The sequence below is a fragment of the Peromyscus leucopus genome, chromosome 19 (genome assembly GCF_004664715.2).
Source record: "Peromyscus leucopus breed LL Stock chromosome 19, UCI_PerLeu_2.1, whole genome shotgun sequence".
Lineage (NCBI taxonomy): Eukaryota > Metazoa > Chordata > Mammalia > Rodentia > Cricetidae > Peromyscus > Peromyscus leucopus.
In genome coordinates, this window is record NC_051079.1 from 49481317 (window position 1) to 49505736 (window position 24420).

A 24420-nucleotide genomic window follows, 5' to 3' on the forward strand; every position below is an offset into this window, starting at 1 on the left:
GAACTTTGACTTTTTTTCATGCCCTTAAGGAAAAGATGAAAATGATATTGTGATAATTCAGTAAGATAAAATATATGAAACATGCTCAACAATGTCTAACACATAGCGTATGTTCAAAAAGTAAATAAAAGTTGTACTTTGAATGTAGCTCAGTATACTTAGTGTGGATTAGTAGGTGGAGTTTGGAGGTCCAATGCCCACCCCCCCAAATTTGTGTTTTGAAAATTATTTTTGCAAACAATTGCTCTTGATTGGGAGATACAGGGGATTCATATAGACAGATAGTGTTTAGTGGGCATAGACTGGGAACATATGCTATGGTGCTGGAAAGATGAGATGAGGACTTTGGGTCCTTTCTACTGCTCATGACAAACCGCTGAAGAAGATGAGCTTTTCCAAAATACAATTTGAATGTATATTATGAAGATATTAGAGGAAGACTGAATATGGAGAGATAGTCACTCACCAATAAATCTATCAGTTATTCAACCATTATCAAGCCCCTATATGCCAGATTCTACTGTTGGAAGATGGAGAAGACAGATTAATAAAATCCAAGGTGTAATAAGTACTAAAAGAGAGAAACACATCAGTAAGCTATCTAGCTTGAATTTTTTCTTTTTTCTTTTTGTTTTTTTTTTTTCGAGACAGGGTTTCTCTGTGTAGCTTTGGTGCTTTTCCTGGATCTCACTCTGTAGCCCAGGCTGGCCTCGAACTCACAGAGATCTGCCTGCCTCAGCCTCCTAAGTGCTGGGACTAAAGGCGTGCGCCACCACCGCCCGGCCTAGCTTGAATTTTTGAGTTTTCCGGAAAGGCTTTCAGAAGGAAGTGGTGTTTACACTGAAGGAAAAGGCTCGTTCTAGCAGAAGAAATGCCAAGAGCAAAAGAGTGCCTGGGCTGGAGAGTAGGGTGGGCGTGGTGCTCGAATGGCGTTCAGCCCTCAAGACAAGAGAGGTGGCTATGGGGACGTGGTAGAAAGGAGATAAACCAGCCCATGACCCAGAGGACAAAAGCTATAGAACGTGATGGAAACTGGGTGGGTAGGAGGTGCAAGGGGTCATGGTGACTGCTTAACATCCCTCCCCATGCTAGTTAAACCTTTAGAGTGCCTTCTACTTCTTGTTGGGCATCTCCAGCTGGGGGCGTGGGGGGGGCATTCCAAACTCCACCCTCAGCATGCCAAACAGCAGCTCCTCGGACCTGCCCTTTCCAGACCCTGCCTCTCAGAAAGCCCACTGAGGGTCAGCCCTCCCCGGGGGTTGCTCAAGGTCACGTCTACAGGGCATTTGAGACCTCGCCACCAGATCTGCCATGTGATTCCTCTCCTACCTTCCCAAGGGTCACCCAGGAGTTGCTTTGCTCTGTTTATTAGGCCTGGACTTATTAATTCAGTTTGATTGGCTTCTTGCATCGGCGGAGGATACCCAATGACCAGGGATCCAATACTTACCACTTTTTATGGGTACTTCTTGGGTATTTGCCATGCCAACTTCGCTTAGTTGGGAACTGTGTGTGTTTGATTTTGTGTTCCAAGCTGGTGAGAAGGAGGAACTTGTATAGCTTTGGAGATCAGAAGCAGAAGTGGCCATGGTTACTCTGTGCAGGTCATTGGGTTCAGATGCGGTGATAGATAGGCACGGTACTCTCTGGTAGATCTCAGCCCTTATAGCTTTTCATGATAGACAACTCCAGGCCCCATGATTTGTTTGTGGAGCCCAGTGGCAGAAGCCTCCAGCAGGCAATAGTTTCTCCTCCTACTTCTCTTTTGTAAGCCCACTGGTGGTTGTGAGTGCCCACTTTTCTGATTTACCGTTAGACTCCTTTCTGATCCTTCCAGAAATCTCCTTTCCCAGTTTCTTCCCCAGTTGGGTGATATCTAACTCTGACTTTGTTGTTCTATTACAATCACAGCGACTCTTCTCCTGAGTGAAACTAACTGGTGCGGGGCTTTTAAGCCTCCAAGCAGTTTATCCTTCAGTATTTCTGGTATGCCCAGGAAGCCAGGGAAGGGATGATATTTGTGTTTCTTTGCCCTAAGACACAGGTCATCATCTCCTCATTTAGTCCAGAACCAAATAAAGGTATTTGTTTAAGAGTCTGACTATTCTCCTTCCGTTTAGCCAAGAAGATCAAAACATAGGAAATGATAAGCCAGATTACTATGTAATAACATAGAAAAAGAAAGAGACTGAATGTTCCAGCAGGAAAGAACAGTGTGTGCAAAGATCCGGGGGCCATGATCATCTTGTCTACTGTAGGCTTGCCATGGAGATGAATAGATTAATGCATATGAAGAACTTCATCCAATTGTACTAAGCTGTGCAGACATGGACTCAAATTGCAAGGCCATTTATAAGGCAGACTTTGTGCTGTCTACACTCCAGCAGTCCTCTGGAATATTTTACTCTTCTCCATGCTTCTGCCTTCAGAAAACTAAAATTTCAAGGAACATACTGAAGTGGTTGGAGTCAGCAAGACCTAAAGTAGTTGACTCAGGGACTTCTTTGGCTTCTTCCTGAGCTATTGAGGAAAAGACACCAAGAGAACCCATTAACAAGTTCATTCTCTTCTCATACCATAAGTTTTCTTCCCCTGACACTTCCAATTTCTTTCTCTTCTGTCTTTGGGACAAATGAGAGTGAAACAACCTTTTGAACCTCAACTTTAATAACTACTTGCATCTAAATGTGGACAAGTTATCTCACCTCTCTGAATCATAGATTCTGCTTGTATAAGATGAGGATAACTTACCTCATGGAGTTGCTATATGTGTGGTACCTAATCAATGATTAGCAAATGTTAGATACTGTTACATAAAAATAACATTACTTTGTATTATTGTGTAGGATCAGTATGTTGTTGGTAGCCTTCATGGCATCTAAATATCATGTAGTGAGGGCATGAGAGATGGTTAAGAGTGCTGGATGCTCTTTCAGAGGATTACAGTCCAGTTCCCAGAACCCATGCTGGGCATCTCACACCTGCCTCTAATGCCAGCTCCAGGGGATCTGATGAACTCTTCTGGCCTCTGCAAACACCCACACATCCATGCATGCACACACACCCTTACACAGACACACAAATATATACATGCTTTAAAAAGAAATATATAGTGAAGGTCACCATGATCTAAAAGAAATCAGGAGATTGACAAGCTTGGTGGTTCTCATAATGCTACCATACATCTATTCTAGCATGTGTGAGGAGAACCAGTTGAACTCATCTACTCAAATCATCAGAGCTATGGTGAAAAGGAACCAATATTTGGCCCAGGTTCCGTGGCAGCCTCCATGCTGTCCATCTCCTGGTCTTTACAGCTGGACTTCTGTGTGCCTGTATGTGTTGACTCTAAATTTTCCTACTGCTTGCCTACAGTCTAATATCTGTTCTCACCTTGCCACTGAAGCTGGCTTTCCATTGGTGACCAATATCTTTCTTGTTTCTAAACTCGAAGAACATATCTTTATCTCCTGACCACTCCCACCTCTGGGGATGACTCCTTTGTCGGGTTCCCTGACGCTATCACACCCCTCCTCTATAGAGATTTTACTTTCTACCTTTGTAACTGCTGTTCATTTTCTAGTCTTTTCATCTTTTTTTTTAACTCTTGTTTTTATTTGTCTGATCATTCAGATCCTGTCCTAAGAATTCTTGTCTTCTTTCTGTGTACTTCACCGGGGGATTCATCCATATCCATGGGTCAGACACCAAGCTATATGGAGGTAGCCCAGTTCCCTTGCTTAGGCTTCATACTGTCCTATGTACCTCTTTACCATTGCTACAGGAGCCACAAGGGTGATTCAAACCAAGTCTGTTCTAAAAGGAATGAATCTCTCCATAAAATGATATTCTTTCTTTTATCCCGCTCAATGACTGGTACCTCAGTTGGCATGATATTAGAGAATCATCAGAGCACTTTACTTCTGTCCTTCTCATGTCTCTCATTCTTTATTTTTTTTTTTTGCTTTGAAATTTAGAAACAAGTTTTATTTAAAATCTGGAATACAATTCCTAAAATATCAACTTTTCAGAAAACTGTGGCTACACGATAATGCATTGCCTCTATCATGTTAGAACGTGCATTAGACTCAAAATACAAAAACCAGGAGACAAACCACCATCCTTCCACAATTTGAGCGAAGATGGAATGAATGCCTAAGGAACAACAAAGATGGATTTCCAGAGGATGGGCTGTTTACGTCAAGCACCATAAAAAAAAAAAAAGAGCACAAATGCATGGGTTTTCAGGTATATACATTAAGTTGAACCTTTGGCACTAGGAACCAGGGCATCTTATCACGTAGCATTAACACATATTAGAGAACCGTGTAGTGCAAAGGGATAGAACCACCAGCATTCAAGCAATGTTGTCAACTAGGCAATAAAATGTTCTACTGAATTTCTTCTTTGTCTAATTACTGCATACACTGGTAGCAACTTTGAAATGAGGAAAGGAGCCAGGCACTCCTTTTATTTTCTGCTTACAACAGAACAGGAAACAAGCTGAAACATAAGCTCTGTTTTACATTGACAGTTTTAAAGAACGTCAATTATACAATGAAAGGACTAAACAGAAGTGTTTACAGATACCAGACAATAGTGAGTGGTCAGTAGACCTTCACAGGGCTTTGCGATGGTACTCGGCAGAAGCCACTTTGTAATCACTGGCAGTAAACAGAGAGGCAGGATTCTGTGCCAGATACTTAAGGAAATCATGCAAATAGCCCAACAATAATGCAAGGCTTTTCTCATCAAAGTCCAACATTGCCCCAATTCTCACAAATAATCTCAGTAGGTGTGGAGCCCCGTAGATCTGCGACATTGGCGCATCAGGGTGAGCCAAAAGAACTTCAGCATATTGGGGCCTTTCAAACTTGTAGAGCAGCTGAGTGCCCAGAATCACATTGAAATACTCCTTTATCCCTCCCACAACTTCATTAACTGCATACTCCTTATTATCAACATTTCCCCGCGACTTCTTGCAATTGGCATACTCCTCAAGAATGGCATCTACATTCTTTTTAGCAGGGAGCTGGAACAACTGCTTCTGCCTAGTAACCAAGTCCCAGTCCTCTACCAGCCATGGTTTCAATTCTTCAGGAATCTTCACTTTCACCTCCATTCTATTCTTAAACGCTTCCTTGCTCTCCACAGTGGGGTCAGCCCTTTTCTTGTGAGGGGGCTGGGCCACTTCGCTGGTACTGCCACCGGCTCCATTGCCCGGAGTCTTCTGCTTGTTCTTCCTTGTCTTCCTCACAGAGCCAGAAGGGGGGTTCTCAGCGGAGTGACCCCCCTCCCACCTTCCTGGGAGGGTTGGTTCAAGATTCTTTGGCTGTGAACCAGCTGACTTCTTTCCTGAGGCAGCTCCCCTCATCTTACTTCTATGCATGTTGCCTCGAGCTGGCTTCTTAAAGTTGTCTTCTTCAGCAGATTGTTGTCCACAAGTTTGAGAAGCCTGCTTTCTGGAACTCGTTCAACCCTGCTTTTTATTCCAACCAACAATCTTCTTTCTTTCCCTTCCAAGGACTCCTAGGAGATTCCCAGATGGAATCTTACAGATCTCCTATGGTCTGAAGGATGAGGTGGGAATACAAGCCTGTATTCTGCAAACAGAAATGGTTCTGCAACCAGGGTCAGAGCTCCTGATCCTTATTGTATAGCAAACTTAGCTTTTCTGATGGTGACCCCTTTTCTCCTGCAGGGAGGCATTATGGGTTTGTGGGTCCGTTCTCCTTACGTCTCTCATTCTTTTTTTTTTTTTTTTTTATTTTACAACATCATTTATTTCAACATAATAGCCACAGATTCCCCTGTTCTCCCACTCTCGCCCCCCTTCCCCTTCCCCCATCCCACCCCCCATTCCCACCTCCTCCAGATCAAGGTCTTCCCGAGGACCGGGATCGACCTGGTAGACTCAGTCCAGCCAGGACCAGTCCCCCCCTCCCAGACCGAGCCAAGTGTCCCTGCATATGTCCCGATTCAAACAGTCAACTCATGCAACAAGCCCAGGACCCGGCACTAACACACGGCTGCCTCCCAAACAGATCAAGCCAAATGACTGTCTCACCCGTTCAGGGGGCCTGATGCAGTTGGGGCCCCTCAGCCTTTGGTTCATAGATCCTGTGCTTCCATTCGTTTGGCTATTTGTCCCTGTGCTTTATCCAACCCTGGCTTCAACAATTCTCGCTCATATAAACCCTCTTCTTTCTCACTAATTAGACTCCCAGTGCTCCACCAGGGGCCCAGCCGTGGATGTCTGCATCCAGATTCCTCAGTCCTTGGATGGGGTTTATGGCACAACTAACAGGGTGTCTGGCCATCCCATCACCGGAGTAGGTCAGTTCCTGCCGTCTCTCGTCCATTGCCAGCAGTCTTTTCTGGCAGTATCTTTGTGGATCTCCGTGGGCCTCCCTAGCTCTCTGCTTCCTCCCCTTCTCATGTGGTCTTCATTTACCATGGGGAAATGCAACTCAAAACAACTCTGAGATACCACCTTACGCCTGTCAGAATGGCTAAGATCAAAAACACTGAAGACACTTTATGCTGGAGAGGTTGTGGAGCTAGAGGAACTCTCCTCCACTGCTGGTGGAATGCAAGCTTGTACAACCACTTTGGAAATCAATATGGCGCTTTCTTAGAAAATTGGGAATCAATCTCCCCAAGATCCAGCTATACCACTTTTGGGCATATACCCAAGAAATGCTCAATCATACCACAAGAGCACTTGCTCAGCTATGTTCATATCAGCATTGTTTGTAATAGCCAAAACCTGGAAACAACCTAGATGCCCTTCAACTGAAGAATGGATAAAGAAATTGTGGCACATATACACAATGGAATACTACTCAGCAGAGAAAAACAATGACATCATACGGTTTGCAGACAAATGGATGGATCTAGAAAAAATCATCCTGAGTGAGGTGACCCAGACTCAGAAAGACAAATATGGTATGTACCCACTCATAGGAAGATACTAGATGTGGAACAAGGATGACTGAACTGCTACTCACATCACCAGTGAGGCTACCTGGAAAACGGGACCCCAAAAAAGACATGGAGAAATGGATGAGATCTACATGAACAGCCTGGTCATGAGTGGGAACAATGAAGAGCGACGGTCGAGGGAAAGAGAGTGGGAGATCCTAGCTGGATCAAGAAAAGAGAGGGAGAACAACGAATAGGAGACCATGGTAAATGAAGACGTCTCTCATTCTTATATTTTTGGTTGTGAGCCTGGCCTTTAACGGCTGAGCCATCTCTCCAGCCCACGTCTCTCATTCTTAATCACTGCTCTGTCAGCTCCCAAAATGTCTCTGTGGTCGGTTGTCTCTACGCACTTCTTGTTAGGTCTCCCTCATCTTTCCGTATCCTAGCAGCAGAGAGCAGATGAGGCTAGTCCACTTCCTGGGAGGGGTCTTAGGTGGCTTCTCTCCTAATTGTCCTTATGACTTAATCCCAGCATTGGAGTCAGGCTGTGGGGACTTGAATTCTGCCTTCTACTAGCTGTTCTTTAGCCTCAGCGAGTCTCACTGTCTTCATCTGTAAAATGGATCCAGTAACAAAATTGATCTTACACATTGGAGATGAGGACTGAGTGGGATGGCATTCATGAAGTGTTCACTCAGCTTCCTGCCCGTATTGCCACCCTGTTTACCTGTCTAGTCCCATTATCAGACTTAAAGTTTGTGTCAGATTCCTGATCTCCTATCTACTAGTATCTTCTAGTACTTTATGCAGAAAAATCAAAGATCACTGCCTACATTTGTTTTCTGAGTAGGTCAAGAGGTAGGAGGTATCATTGGTGTTTCTCAATGAAAAAAAAGGAAGCTGAAAAAAATTAATCAAAAGAGTACTACTCACCATCAACTACTCACCATCATGATTTTAAAAGTAATATAAGTCCAGAAAACGTAGAAGATACAAAACCAACAATGACAATATCATAACTATAGTTTTAACATCTAAAATCCCTATCATCAATATTTTATGTTTCATATAGCTCTTTTTAAATTCACATTTCTTTATTGTGGTAGAGATTAAATGACATGAAATGAGTTCTTTGTGTATAAACTGATGAAAATCCTTATTCCCCGTTTGAATTTAGGCTAAGTGAAACAGAGACTAATGCTTAGTATTTGCTATACTGCGAGCAGCTACTTATTAAAAGAGATATTTAGTCAATCACAAAATAGGTTAGGCATTTTGGCTGTTTAAAAAACAATGCTATCCTGTTAGCATTTCTTCTTGACATTGTTTCTCTGTCCTTTCTGTTAGTTGCTTATTGAATAGGCATCCCAGAAATAATTAACTTATTACTTATTGTTGGACATTTAGGGTACATTATTCTTCCTTATCCACATTAATACTGGGGGAAACATTCCAGTGAAAAATTGTTACCTCCATATTAGATAATTCCCTTAGGTTTTTATCCAAAAACAAAGAATCACCTTCTTATGAGTCTTCTTTTGAAAATATTCCAGAATTTTCTATTCAATTTTTTATTCATTGCTTGTAAAACATTCACTTACACTTTGTGACTTCTTTCTTTTTGATGATGTCTAAAGCCCAGGGTGATTTTCCTGGTCTCTATACAGGAAGGAGATGCTCTTGCTCACACATGAACAGACACCACCACTGACAGCCTTGAGGAATTAACTTGTCAACAGTGGTAGAGCAAAAGCAGTCATTTATTTTTTATTGATTATTTTATTGTTTGACAAGTTCATACATGTATATGTATTCTGATCACTCTCCCCGCCTGCTACCTTCTTTTATCTCCTCTCCACCCTGTCAGCCCCCACTTCTTCCTACAAGTCCATGTCCCACACTCAGTGTGTGTGTGTGTGTGTGTGTGTGTGTGTGTGTGTGTGTGTGTGTCTGTGACTGGTTTTTCACCAGGGTTGTTGTATTATTACAAGCTTGGCACAACCCATTTGAGCTTGGTGGGCTCAGCATTTGGTAATAACTGAAGACAATGGCTGTCCCTGTCCCAGAATCCATCAGCAGCCAATATTTCAGCAGGGAGTGGTGGGGCCCCATGAGCCTCTCCCTGATGTGTGATTGACGGGCCCAGTCTTGTGTAAACCCAGTGGAGGTAAACTTAGCGGGTGTGAGATCATGTTGGCAATGGCTGTGTTATGCCCTGCAGATAGCATTTCACAGCCTTTCTCCTCCCTCTCTTCTGGCTCATACAGTCCTCTTTGGAACCTCTTCTTTGATGCTTACTGAGCCTCAGAGGGGAATGGTACAAGTACCTATTTATGGATGGATGCAATTATTCTTATTAGCATCTTAAGTAACCATGGGTCTCTGCCTTCAGCACCATCCACTGCAAAGAGAACGTTATGTGATTAAGGTTGAAAGTAGCGTTTGTCTATGGTTAGAAACAAAAACATTTAAGAGGCAGTCTGGTGCCATGGTCAGTTTAGCTAAACAATAGTCATAAGATTCTCTCCCAGGGCCTATGACCTTTCTAGCCATGGGTTTAGAGTACCAGCCAGGTATGTATTCCTTTCCATGTAGAGGTTCACAAATACAGTCCTAGAGCGGTTGGTTAACCCCAAAGCTGTTGGCCTACTATTGTGCTGGTGGACATATCATGCCTGGCAGGTTGGCATTGTACTTTGTAGGGTTCACAGCTAGATAGGACCATTGATGGCTTCTTCCACCCCACTACCCCTGCCACAGCAATCTGCATAAAAATCTAGTGAAAACTAGCCATCAGGGAGGAAACTTCTAACCTGATATCTCTGTGTCTTACAACTAACGCTTATGGTAGCTTCAGCAACAGGGGCTTTACAGCTACTTTTGGTTGGCAGCCGGCAGCCAAGCAGAATGGCAAGAGCATGTATTGTTTGGGGGGGGCATCTTGGGTCTTCCTGACCAACAGCTCGTAAGGAGATACAGTGGCTAGGAAATGGAGTCAGTCTAGCTTCCCGCTAACAGATAAGTGGACAGTGTGCTACATACACACAATGGAACTATATTCAACTGTAAAGAAGAATTAAGTGATGAAATTTGCAGCTAAATGGATATAACTAGGAAAAAAAAGTTACACTGAGGGAGGCTACCCAGACTCAGAAGGATGAATGCTGAATGTTCTCTCTCAAATGTGGCTCCTTGCTTTGAATCTTTAGGTTTGTGCGTTTAACTTGGGGGGATATGTGGCAGGCAGGAAACTAGAGGGGGCCATGGTGGGGGCTAGCAGAACACAGTGAAGTGAAATATATGGAGAGGAATCTATGCAGAAGACTAGCTCAGACCCACACAGGCTCCCTGGTTGTTGCTTCAGTCTCTGTGAGCCCCTATGAGCCCTGCTTAGTTGATCCTGTGGGCCGTGTTCTTGTAGTGTCCTCGACCCCTCTGGCTCCTACAATCCTTCTGACCCATCTTCCATGAGGTTCTCTGAACTTGGTCCAATGTTTGGCTGTGGGTCTCTGCATCTGTTCTGCATCAGTTGCTGGGTGAAGCCTCTCTGACGACAGCTGGGCTAGGTTCTGGTCTATGAGTCTAGCAGAATATCATTGGGAATCATTTTATTGACTTTTTTTTTTTTTTTGTCCAGTCATGTTTGCCAACCAATATTTTTGAGAAGAAAGAATAATTAGAAAACTAGAAGAAAACAGAAGGGAAAAAAAAAACCTCTGCATATAAAAGCATTGATTTGGGGCCATTTTATTCTATCTTTGTCTAGAATTTTATCTAACAACCTCTCAGAGATTTAAAGAGACTCTCAAAATTCTCAAGTTTTGTTTTTGTTTTTTCTGTTCTCCAGGATACATCTCCCTGATTATTTCCTTTGCTCTCCTGTGGGATACAATTTTCATACTTCTCAATAGTCCAGTTACCATTTCTGGGGCAGGGCTCACTCTGTCAATTTCACTATTACCATGTGATGCTTCCAGTTGATTGTGGCGTTCCTGAGTGCTCTCAGCAACGGGACAACCACTTCTAAGCTGCACATGTGAGGCTCTTTCCTCTTTCACTCTCTGTCTCTCAGTCATTTACAACAACAGGTCCATGCTTCAGTCTTAGACTCCTCCCTTTTAAGAAAAACTGAGGACTATAAACAATTTTTGTTGGTTATAACCTAGTGATGTCAGATAAGAGACCAAAACTAAATTCTAATAACTGAGTTGTGAATTCATTTGAAAACAACGAAAATAAGTCAATAGTGTTAACATTATTAGCATATTGTTGTAAAAAAAATTTCCCATTTGAGACATGGAGGGATATAACATGATTTTACGCTTGTCCTGTCTTCAACATAGGGCTGAGCCTTGAAATTAATGCTTGAAGTGGAAAGTCATGGGTCTTCATCGGACCTTCTTTCCTATCTGGTTCTCTGGAACATCCTCTGAGGTGGCCTCTGAAGTTCGTGTTTCCACTCGTGTGTGATGAGAGCAGTGTGATTTAGCACACATGCATCTCCCTATAGCCCCGAGTCACAGACTGAGAGGATTCCAGGTTTTGTCCCACACCAAAGACTTTGGGCCTTTGTTGGCAACTTCCCCGATTGTGTCCCAGGCTATGGGGGTGGCACCTGGTAGAACGGGTAGTAGAATCAAGAGGTGCACATGGGTGTGTGGATGCTTGTGTTTGTGTGTCCACACACGGTATTGCCTAAGAGCCTCCCTTAGCTCTTGTCTGGGACTTACACCCACTGATCCCCATATAGGGATGAAGTTCTACAGACAGGAGGACACAGTTTGTTTGCCATCAGGAAAGGGGTACTTGTGCAGTGTGTGTGTGTGTGTGTAAACAAACAAAACCAACAACATCTCAAACACATCCTTATTTGTGGAATGAGACGCTGAGCCCTGCAGAGGGGAAAAAAACTTGCAAGTCATGCCCAGTTGGCCCAGGCCCCCAGATGTTCCATTCCCAGCACTCGGAAAAGACACCTAAGACTCCCTGCCTGGAGTCTTTCATCGGATCCACCAGAGTACCCCAAGGCACAGCTGGCAACTAGGGCTGTTTTTCAAGAGTTCAACCTCTGGGGACACTGGCCCTGCCTTGACCTGTCACGGAGTCTGAGGAGCTGCAGGGAATCGCTTCCCTTCCTCAGGACCCTTCCTCAAGGATTGTGGCGGTGGGCCATCCGTTTCAATGCCAGGTGGGTACTGTGTCCTGCGCAGTTCGCGCTGAGATTGCTTCCCTTCCAAAGAGCTGGTTGCGCCTTTTGTTCTTTGTTTATATTTCTTGGACAGTTGACAGTTCCTGAAAGCCATGCACTTCCTGGGTACAGAAGGGGCGGAGGTGGTTTCGGGACAATTCCTCAATGTCCAGGGCAGCAAAGAGCTATTTGAGGGGAGCATATGAGGCCCAGAATGGAGGGGAGGGTCTGTATGGGGCAGAGGCTGCCATAGCAAAGAAGCTGTACTCTCAACTCTCAGATCTCCAGGGTTCGCTTGTCTAGGGAGGAACCCAGCACTCTTTCTTAGGGGATGCCGCGCAGGGGACATCAGCAGCACGGAGAGGATAGCTCGCTCCTCCAGCTCCCTTCCTCAGCAGCAGGCTGACTTCTGGACTTTCACCAGTACTAGTTAACTTTCTGGCGATAGGTTTTGCTAATCAGGACAAAGGAAAAGTGTCTTCCACGACACTTCCCGCTTCCTCCCTCTATCCAGGGACACTTGCTGAGAACCTGCTGTGTTTGAGGCTCTGTCTTAAAAGCTGAGGATTCAGGCTGGGGATGGGGTGTAGGGTAGAGTGCTTGCCTAGCCTAGGAAAGGCCCTGGATTTGATAACCAGTGGTACATAAACTGGGTGTGGTGGGAGTATATACCAGTATTCTCAGCTCTGGGAAAAGCACAGACAGGAAGGATCAGAACTTCAAGATTATCCTTGGCTACAAAGCAAGTTCAAGGCCAGCCTCAGCAATGTGAGAGTCACTCTCAACAAATAAACAAACTAGCTGGGGGCTGGGGGTGGGGGTGGGGCTCAGCAATGAATAAAGCAAGCAAGTCTTCTGCTTTGTTGAAGCTGGCCATTCCTTTAGGGGTCAGATGATTGACAGGGAGGCAGTCGGTACCAGATGATAGGGTAGCAATTGATACAAGAAAAAGACTAGGGCCCAGATTGGAATGAAGGATGTGACGGGTCAGGCTAGGGGGAGATGGGCTCAGAGTTGGCCAGGGTGGGAAGCAGAGATGTGAGGAGATACTCAAATGAGACCTTGAGGGGGAGAGAATAATAATGTCCTGTTGAGGGGAGAAATATTGACCAGAATTATCACCCTTAAAAACAGGTGAAGTGCTAGCACTATCTCCTCCCTGTTTGTGACTGGTGGCCTCTTCCATGGACTGGATAGGCCTGAGCCCAGCTAACTCTCCTGACTCTAGCTGGCCTCACTGATACTGCTGCTGAATGGTACCTCTCCAAACAAATGTACTTAGCGAGCAAAAGAAAACAAAAATCTCCAGCCTTTCTTGAGTCTGGGTCAGTTGGTTGAATTTTGCTTCTTGGCTTGCTGCTGCAGCATCAGCCACAGAAGCAGCCAAGTGGGACCCGTACCTGGGAGCCCCTCTGATTGGCTGTTCCTGGCTTGCCCCCACCCCATCCACATCTAGTTCATATACTTAGAGAACAACACTAACATCTCATGTTTCCCCGGAACTTGAATTTCCTCTTGCAATGTTGTTCTGTTCTTCTCTGAGGACATTTTCTGAGAAGGAGAACTCTCTGTAGGTTTCTTTTCTTCCTTTTAAACTAAATATTGTCTTTTGCTCACACCAGGCCCTGGGCTAAAGGCTTTACACTCGGAATGTTGCTTAACCCTCACAACCGCCTTCGGGAGGCATTATTGTTATAATCATTCTTACTGAAAGACAGAAATGTCACACAGAAGGGTAGAGCTGGGCTAACGTTCTGCAGGCTCACTGACTAGTGTATTCTCCATGCCTAACATTTGTCCTCAGTCGGATAGGAGAAAGGGTGTTCTTGTGAAGGAAGCATTTGCCCCTTCACACTCATGGATCCTCTGTCTCATTGGCCATTTTGGTTCTCTTACCCCTGTGGTCATACCAAGTAAGCCATGCAAAGAGGCTTACTGTCCTGCATCCTATCTATAGAAAGCGCTGACATCTGCACTCTTGGCATTCCTGAGTAATGGCTAGACCCAGAGACAGCTAGCTACAGGCTGGCAGGCAGCCTGTGAGGCGTGAACGCTCCGTCTGGCAGTAACGCTGTGCCATGGATGGTCACTGCCTGAACCAACCAAGCCTTTTATTTTGGAAAGCAGCGAGAGAAGGCTAGGGCTAGAATAGCACCATCAGAGGAGGCAGCAACAGATGCTGGAGGTGAGAAGATGCCCACGCAGAGAAGATCCAGCCAATAGGACTAAATGAATTCTGGGGCTGACCAAGGTTTGGTCTCCACAGCATTTGGTTCTGCAGTCGGATGGTTCTTAACCCTCCCTTCCCTGTGAATTCTTACAGTATTCTTGTAGTAGCTGACCATACACCATGAAAACAAAGAGAGTTGGGCTTTGGTTGTGGGGTGCAGGATCCCTCTTGTATGGTTTGAGAGAATGCAGCACAGGAAGAGGAAGGACCCTTCCCGAATCATGCAGGGAATGGAGCATGGCCTGTCATGGCGGCTCAGCCTTCTCTTCTTGGGTCGAGCTCTTTCTAGAACCTCACGTAATGGTCCCTGATTTTTGTCAGCAGCGCCATTTCCTCTGAAGATCTTCAAGGGAAGTGACAGCTACGATTGGATAATGAAGGTCTGTGAGCAAGAAGGATCTGTTTCAGTGTCATAGAGAGAATGCTGTCTCACATGTTAGGGCCAATGGTCTCTAGAGCCCAGGTGGACACAAGACCCTTATAGTTCATGCACCACTGTTCTCTCTCTCTCTCTCTCTCTCTCTCTCTCTCTCTCTCTCTCTCTCTCTCTCTCTCCTCTTTTCTCTCTCTTTCCAAGACAGGGTTTCTGTGTAACCCTGGCCATCCTGGAATTAGCTCTGCAGATGAGGCTGGCCTTGAATCTACAGAGATCTGTCTGCCTCTGCCTCCCGAATGCTGGGATTAAAGGTGTGCGCCACCACTGCAAGATACCCCTTATTCACAGCTGTCAGTTAGAGTGCAGAGAGATGCTGCGGTTGTGTGTTTCTCAAATTGGGAGAGTGGGGTGGTGATTCTTCATCACTGAAGATCCCAGCACCCCAGAAAGAGTGGACTGTGCAAGTGGTTTCTGTAGCGTGCTTCAAAGCATCCTAGTTTCCTACTAGGCACATCTGAGGGCTTTACAACAGAAAAAAAAAAGTGTACCACCAAAAGCAACGACTCACACTTGCTGAAGAATATACATATCACTTATTTATAAACTATGTTCCATATTGGGGGTTAGGGCAAGATGCCATTTAAAGGAAAAGTTCTGCCACTGAGAAATGATTGAGGAACGTCTTTTCTGAAATGCCATACATCGTGAAGCCACAGTCGTCTATCTGCAGAGGGAGAGAGCAATGGAGCATTTACATTTCCCAGCAAAAAAAAAGGACAACAAACACTCTCCTTCCTGTTTCCCAGTGCCCCACCCGCTAGGGCAGCAGCAGGATTTCTCAGTCCTTGCTGGGCAAGTGCTGACCTTCCTGTCTTTGAGACATAAGCCCTGGAATGCCTCGCTACCCCGTTGGCAGGATGCTCTGCACCTGCTGGCTGTCCTGATTAATACTCCGGCTTGCTTGTGCCGTTCTCTAGAACTTCAGTTTCTGGCCCCGTGATCCTGGGGAGCAAAAGGTCAGAGGCTGAGGTGGCAGGCACATAGGCAGGCCAGTTCTTCCTCTGGCCCCCCATGCTGTAACCTTTTCTGGTTTAACCTCCATCCTTACCGAAGAAGTGGATTAACGAGTCAGGCCAGATAACCGGTTTCTGTCTCTGCTAGCCTTCCCACTTTGCTTGTTTATCTTTCTGCACAGCAGCTAAATACCTACGGGTACTTAAGTTTCTCTGTGCCGCAGCTCAGCTCGTCCAGCTTTGGACCCCTTCAAAACGTCATCTCCCCAACACCACCAAGGCCAGACTTCCTAATGCCAGACACAGGTGACTCTGTCTTCCAAAGGCACCTGCTCCCCAGGCTGCTTCCTCAAGCTGGACACTTGCCTTAAACTGGATTCCACCATGATAGCCTCGGGCACCACTCCCCAGATCTGTTCCATGTGGCCCACATTTCTTTGTAATTTAAATCCAGCATTAACACTTACAAAATTGGAATTTCATACTCAAAAAAAAAAAAAAACAAAAAAAAACAAAAAAAACCCTACATTCCTGTTTTCTTTTGAAAATTGCAAGGTGTGGCCATCCGTCTGTGCCAGTAATTTGCAGAATGTGAACAGCTGTTGATGTTTCTTGGGGGAAAATGGTCTGTGCTATTACTCTTTCTACTTGGCCTCTATAAATATTCATACTTTTAACCTCAGTCTTAAGTAAAGTAACAACTTATTGCTAAGAATTATTACTATGTATTGAGTTCTTTGCATAGTAGATAGCACGTTGAGGACTTCACATACACATGCTTTGTCTCCACAAAGGCTCCATGAGATATTTATACTATCATTCCTATTCCACAGATGCCAAAGCAGAGGCTTTGATGAGCTGAGAGCTGTCCGGAGCCACAGACTTACACACACATAATAAAAGGCAGTTTCCTCCACTGTGGAAACCATGTGATTCTCAGACTTGGTAGACTCCCTCCATGGAGATGGTATCCGTGAGTATGACCTTAAAAATCCTTTCAGCACTTACTCACATTTGGGGTTGAAGCTTGTGTTCCCAGGTGTCTCTGGGACTTAGCCTCTTGTATGTCCGTAAGTGCTCACCCAGTGGGAAATGTGAGTCCGGACAAGGTCAGGCTTTATGTAATTCTCCTCCTCCTGTCCCCAGTCTCTCCTCCCTCCCCCTCCTGACCTCTCTGCTCCTGCTGCAGGCAGTGACATTACCTCCAGCTTCCACTCGACTATGTGGCCATAATGACCTCATCTCTGGCTCTTCTTGCCTGCCTGTGGATGTAAGGATGCTTTGATCTGTGGATGCTTTGAGCTGTGTTTATACTTGCTCCATGACCCTGGCTTCAGATCTCTGCCTCCCATCTATTCTATCCCAAATCTACTCGCTGGGTCATGGATATATTCCTCCGAAAGCGCTCATTAGATCACATTATTGTATAGACTTCACTGACTCTCTAAATGCAAACACAGGCAGCCAGTGCTCATGGGCACAGCCTTCAGAACTCTGTGATGCTGGGAAGCTTCTCTCAACATGGTTAACTTGTAATTCCCCTTTACGGCTCTAGACCTTCAGCCAGTCAGAACTGCGTCGCCAGGTCTCAAATGCTCCCTGTGCTTTTTACGTCTCAACACCAGTCCTTGGTCCTTTGCAATGCTCTGTGCCTCAGCCTTTCTTAGGAAACGTCACTCCAGTGTTTGAGGTGAGTCTCAAGTGTTGTCTCAAAGGAGACTTCCCTGAACAAAATCCTCTCCCTGTCTTGTCGCCTTCACCCCCATTCTCAGCCAGAGAGGCAAACCTTCACCATTTGACAAGCATGTATCAGACATTCCTCATCATGCGTTTTTGTCCAGCATAATGGTAATCCTAAGTGTTTACAACATGGCAAGTGTTGCCTTAATGCTATCAGGTGGTGATGCATGCAATGTGGAAAATATAGAGTAGCAGATTCTGATTGACATGGTGATAATAAACATGTGAGGAATGTCCATACCCACCTGGACTTGTGACTGGGGGAAGCCTGTGCCACCGATGTTCAGACCAGCGAGCTCCACCTAGAAGCAAAAGTTCACCCACAGCTCTGGCGGGTCTGTTAACTCCTCCTGCGTGCTTGGTTAGACACTATGGCTGCATGACCTCTTTGTCGAGCTCTCCCTAAAGGAAATGCAGCCAGGAAAAGAAGCTGCCTCCGGGACCTGTAGATTCGAGGACAGTCATGTCTGCAGTGACAGGCTCTGTCCCGTTATGGGCAGAGAAGCGAACCACAGGTGAGGCCGGGCAACCATGCTGATTATAATCGAGGCTGCTAAGAGGTGATGCTCTGTCTGTAGCGCCACTCCGGAGAGTGCAAGTTCTACCTAGCAGTCACCGAGGTGAGCTGTAGAAATCAGAGTCAAGCTGGCTCTCCCTTGGGACTCTGCTTCCTCATCTTTCTCCCTATCTTTCCTACTTTCTTAGATGCCAGTGGTGACAACCACCCTGAAGAACAAGGACAGACACTCTGAGCTTTATGTGTTGTGTACTTTTTTGATCTGATACCCACAGGTACGTTCTATTATTACTCTTATTTTGTAGGCAAAGCAGCTCAGGCTCGGAGGAGTTCAGAAAGGTCTTCAGAGGAAAACCTAGCACATGACAGTGTCAGAATTCACACGCCATCTGGTGCCCAACTCCAGAACCCTGTGTTCCATCACATGATAGCATAGCTTCCAATGTTCCAAAAATTATACCCGACCATGGTTTCGTTCAATGTTACCTGCCCTTGGAAGCTTTTCTTGATTGCCAACCCTACCCCCACACATGTCTTGTATAACTGACTTGAACAGTAGCTGGCATTCATTTATTCAATGTTTATTACATATTCAACACTGACTCTGGGCTGGGCCCTGGGGATAGCTCTGCCCATCCTAGGGAAGTTACTGTAGGGCAAGATCAAGGCTTGTATGGGATCTGTCTGTTGCATTCTTATTCCTTTATTCTTATTCCTTCCAGGGCCAGAGAAGGTCTTTTCCTATGGGCACGCCAATGAAGCCATTATTAACAATCCGGGCTGAAGACATGGAAATTCAGGAAGCTGCCAAACAGGCAGGTGGAGACACAGCAGGCTGGTCCACCCCGCAAAGGGGTTCTGGGATGGAGATGTGCGTTACGATTCTTTCTGCAACAGTCCTGTGGAGCTCGACTTCCGAGTCCTCGGAAAAAGAAAGGAATGGATCTGCCCAAGCTGTGCTCTGTAGGAGTGTGGTGTTGGGGGTGTTTGCCAAGTATTCTAGAGGTCACTTGAAGTAAAATCTCTCTCCTTTCCCCAGGGCACTGCCATTCCAATGCCTCAAAGACAATCTTGTCTGGGATAAAGATGGAGCCAAGATTAGGCTGTGCCCTGTTGACTTCCCAGGCTCGGTCCAGGAGTGGCTCTCTCCATTCTCACCCACCAAGTTAAATGAACAGCATGTCCTTAGCCACATTTAAAAAGGGATATGGGAGAAAACTTGCTAAAAAAAGGGCCTTAGGCAGGGTGTTTAAAAACTGAAGTTTGTTTTTCTCAGTTGCTTCCCCAAAAGGACCTGATGGGTTCCTCGAGACCCCACTGGAACTAATGGCCCTCGGCTTCTCAATGGATGCAGTGGACCACCGAGAACCACAAGAAATTCATATACACATTTAAGTATTTAGGAATTTAAGTATCCCTAAAGTATACACATATAATTTAGAATGCAAATTTAGGGGCTTCTTGGAGTCCATCAGTGAACCCAAAGTATAGTCTTTTTGAGGAGACATGTACAAATATATAAAAATGACTTCAGATAGTATGTGACAAAAACAGCTTTTAATTTTAATTCCTCAGTATTTATTTCAATGTATATTAAAGTCATAATTAACACACTACACCTAGAGTTTTGCAAGTGTTTTTGCCTTGTACAAGATTAACTGAAAAAATGACTAAGTCGGTTTTAGAGGAACACGAAACTATCACTACTTTAGGGGGGATCATTGAGGCAGCAGATGAAGGACACTTTTGGGTGCACTGTCCTAGTTAGTGGAAGCTAATTAAATAATTCCATTGCACAATAAGGACATTAGTGGTTCCCAAGAGCTCCTGATAGCCAGAGGCAGACAGAGAAAGTCGTCAGGGTGTCAAATTCTAAACCAGAGTTTTCTATGACACTCTTGCTAGTCTGGCTTTCTGCTTGTGAGGTTTTAATCTCATAGGGGAAAAACACACACATATACACACCACACACACACACACACACACACATACATATGCACATAAACACATGCATACACATACACATGCACATAAACACATATATACACATACACAAACACATACACACATACACATAAACATATACACACATACAAATGCACATAAACACACACACACACACACACACACACACACACACACACACACACACCTGGTTTAACTCTGAAAACAGATAAAACAGGCTCTAACTCCATCCAGCTGTTATATTGGCACCGTTTTATAAGGGCTTTATAAGTAGATTCCTCAGGCTCTTCTCTCTGCTTACATTTATAAACAGAAAACAATCTCAAAAATGCCTGTCATTCCTCTCGCATTGTTAGAGATCTGCCTGTGTACAGTCTCAGAAAATAATGTTCTGTTTTCTCTGGAGTCTCTTCTCTTCTGCTGTTTTCAAGGGGAAGAATCAATTTCAGATGCTATGAAGCTTCTTTCTATTTGGGTTGTCATCATGCTTGGTGGCCCTAGATGCCAAGTAGAAACTATGGTACATAAATATGAAAGATGTCTTTAAATCTTCTCTATGGGTAAGCACATCTGGGGAGCACTGTGCTTGATTCTGAATGCATCCCTTTCCAAGGGAGGTGGGCATGGAGAACTGTGTCCAGAAAGAGGGCAGTAGAAAAGGGAGGGAGGGAGGCTACCGTCTACTGGAGCAACAGCTGACGGGCCTGGTACTGTCATGTGGACAGAAGAATCCATGGTCACTCCAAGGTTATCATTTACAGGTCTTTAAAAGGCTATTATGGGGTGGGGTGGGGCAGGGCAGGGCACACATGCAGCCAGTCTGTAGGACCCTAGGTGACAAATGCACCTGTCACTTCAGGAATCAGGAAAAGAGGGCAGGTGGGCAGTCAGCAGTAGCTCTAGGGAATTTATTACATATGAAATCTGACTCCTAAACAGTAGCAATAAATTTCAAAAACATTTAGAAATATCGTGTGGCCAAACAAAACATACCTGTGGGTTACCTCTGGCCTGTGAATGGCCATCTGCCTTTGCTGGCCCTGAGTTCTTTTGATTTTCCTGGCTAATGATGAATATGAGAACATGTGAGCCTCCTGTAATTTCCCCTCTTTTTTCTTTCTTCTTCCTCCTCCTTCTCCTCCTCTTCCTCTTCCTCCATCTCCTCTTCTTTCTTTCCTTTCTCTTTTTTCCTCACAGGGTCTCATGTTTACCAGTCTGGTTCAAATTTCCTTTGTGGCCGAGGATGACTTTGAACTTCTGATTCTCTTGCCTATCTCCCACAAGTGCTGGTATTGGAGATGTGTAACACAATGCCTACACAGTGATGGAACTGAACCCAGGGCCTTGTGTCAGCAAGCACAGCTGAGCTACAGCCCCAATCTGATCTATCCTCTCTCCTTCCTTTCCTTTACTTATTGTTATTATGTACACACACACACACACACACACACACACACACACACACACACACACATTTGCAAGGTGGAATGGGATGGGGTGGAGGTGAGCATTCCATGGCACATGCCTGGATGTCAGAGGATAACCTGTGGGTCCATCACATAGGGTACAGGGATCAAACGACCTTGTCAGACTTGGTCATCTCCTTGGTCCCACTAATTCCTCTTTCTTGTGTGCCAGTTTTGACTCAATATTCAGTTTTCAGTAGACACACAGACTCAAGAGAGCCTCTTTGAGAAATTTTTAAGGGAAGAAGTGTGATAGTCAAGAGCAAGCAAGAACACTGAAACCCCAAGAGTTGAGGGACTTCCTGGAGGTCCTGGCAATTTCAGGCAGCCTGGTCTCTCATGCCACCTAGGTGTCAGGTCCAAAGGAAACTCTAATTTCTACCAATTCTGGCACTTAGACAAAAGCTAGCATTCCTCAGGAACTCATGAAGCCAGTGCCCCTCTACCAAAAGGAGCAATTTCACTTATCCCTGGCAGAAGGGACAAATGGCTACCTGTGGTGCCTATTAGCATACCAAAGCGCATGCTGGCCTCCAGGTTCCCACAGTGTTAAAATTACCTAGCTTTATTTTTTTTGAACCTCCTCCCTCACCCTAAACTTCTCCAGCTCATGGGCCTCCCTCTCCCTAGCTACTCATTTCTCCTTATAGCCCTGCTATTTTGTCTGTGTGCTCTCTTGATTCTCTCTTTGTCTTGCCACCACGCCACCCCCAGCTCCTGCCTCTCTCCTGACCTGGTCCAGCCTGCTGGCCATGCCCAGTTGACTATTTTTCCCTCCCTGCTCTGGACTCTTCCAGATGGCTTTGGCTGCTCTCTCCCTCACACCTACAATAAGAAAGAGCCTTCCCCTTAACCTATACGATGGCGTGGCTGCGTCATCAGTTTATACATCAGGTAATTCCCTAACTGAACAAGTAACTTCCCTACACTTGTTTTCTCCTCTATGAAAATGAGAGACGGGATTGGATTGGGTCCTGTGATGGTGATGACAGCACCGGACCCCTCCCTTCAGGATTTCCAAGGTCCCATTCTTTCCGGCAGTTTTCACAAGTTTGCAGTAGCTGCCCTCTTGCTGTCAGGGTTCTTTTTGCTTCAAATGACTTCCTCCTTTCACTCTCTATATAACGCTGACTAATGCATGCCCTAGACAGACCTCCCCTGACCCCCAGACTAGGACCACACTCCATTACTAGACACAGTTCCTTCAGAACACTCACTGTATTTGTGTGCTCGTCAGATGATGGTTACTAGGTTACATTAATCACAATGAATGTGGTCTCTTCTAATTCTGTTATGTCTGATTCTGGGGTAACCAGTCAGTGAGGGCTGTCACACTGGGCAATAGTTCTCTGTGCCAGTTAATGCGTTAAAGATAACCTCAGAGAACACTAAAATACATCAGAGCCACCTTAAAGAGTGTAAACAAAGAACTTCCTTTTGGACTAATTTGATCAAAAGTGAGCCCAAATTTGAACTCTTCACTTCTCTCCCTGTGCCTTCCGTCTGTCTGGAGTTTGTGGTTGCTGATCTGTCTCTACCCTGTATGTTACATATGTCTGCTTCCGTCTGTTTGTGTTGCCTCTATTTGTTCTGTGTCTGAATCTGGGCCTATCAGCTGTGACTGTCCCTGTGTTTGGCTTTCCTAGCAAAGGTTTTGATAGGAAAGGCTTGGGGTTACGGTTTTGCCCTGCATTTATTGAGTAGCAGAGAAAACATGGCATGGGCGAAGAATGAGAGGTTCTTTACAGAAATCTCTAACAAAGTTTTACCAGGGAAGAAGTCACTTTACTGACCTCAGTAGGTCCCAACACTTCAAAGAGATGGTATCAACCTATATCTACATTGCTTGCAACATAAATGGTAGATATTTATAGCTTAAGGTTGATTCCAACCTGTTGGCAGCTTTCAGCAAATGATGAGCACAGCAAGCACGTACATTGTTCTGGATCAAGGGCATGGAGGAGTACGCAACCTCAGATTGAAGCTGTACATTCCGCATGGGCAATGAAGGGCACAGGAAGATTGGTTATACTGTTCTCTCAAGCGCAAGATAAACTCAAACAGGATGAGGACACAGGAGGATGACCACAAGCTAAGTCCATGATTTGAAATGATCTCAAGGGGACTAATTATTCTGTGAGGTCTTCCAGAAATTCAGCCTTTGGTTGTAGGAGTGGTCAAGAGATAATTTTCACAAAAATGTATCACTGCAGTTCTCCAGCTTTACCTCTGCCCCTCATACCCAAGAGTACAATGAACCCAGCATGAACTTCCGGAGTTGAGAAACCTTTACATACAGGCCAAGAGCAATGAGCAGTGTTGACATCCTTTGCTGTCACTTGTTAAGTGTGTGACCCTCAGGAGACTGAACTTCACTTTTTCTCGTCGTGTTGGTGGTGGCGACACCATTATCGGGGATGAAAGGTTTACTGCTGCTTGTTCAGAGAACAATTGCCAGGACCATTGTGTTACAAGAAAGCATCAGCAAAGGTCAGTTTGGAGAAATTGCTATGAAAATATTCTCTTCTAGGGAAGAATGTTTTCTCTGTGTAGCTTTGCCCCTTTTCTGGAACTCGCTCTGTAGACCAGGCTGGCCCGATCTTACAGAGATCCACCTGCCTCTGCTTCCCGAGTGCTGGGATTAAAGGTGTGCGCTACCACTGCCCGGCAAGAGGCAGACATTTATCAGACTGTGATTGCTCCAAATCACAGAGGATTCAACATCAACTATGATAAGGCCATTAAATTGATTAATACCACCCAAAGATTGGCTTTGGACTACAAACTGCTCAGGAGAATTTCAAGATGGCTAGCTGAGATGATCCAGATTCACAGACTACTCGAGCAAGGACTTGAGACAAGCCCTGCACTTTCCCGTTATGCAGAGACTGGACAAATGATACAGCTAACTCTTCCAGGACTTGACAATTAACCCAAAATTTTTCTTTTCAGGATTCCCTAAAGATGTCTTCACTCCCAGAAAGCAGGAAGTAATTTT

At 45.1% G+C, this 24420-nt stretch overlaps 1 protein-coding gene and 1 long non-coding RNA gene across 2 annotated transcripts; one reads left to right on the forward strand and one right to left on the reverse strand.

The window, feature by feature from the left end:
* Positions 1-4526: 4526 nt before the first annotated feature.
* On the reverse strand, positions 4527-5713 carry LOC114707381 (mortality factor 4-like protein 2). Its single transcript, XM_028890099.2, has one exon. The coding sequence runs from the start codon at positions 5387-5389 to the stop codon at positions 4619-4621; it is 771 nt and encodes a 256-aa protein (XP_028745932.1). The 5' UTR covers positions 5390-5713; the 3' UTR covers positions 4527-4618.
* Positions 5714-16263: 10550 nt separating this feature from the next.
* On the forward strand, positions 16264-19949 carry LOC119086280. The gene is made up of 3 exons (XR_005089529.1): positions 16264-18094; positions 18180-18266; positions 18714-19949. It is a non-coding gene; the product is annotated as an uncharacterized LOC119086280 (long non-coding RNA).
* The last annotated feature ends 4471 nt before the right edge of the window (positions 19950-24420 follow it).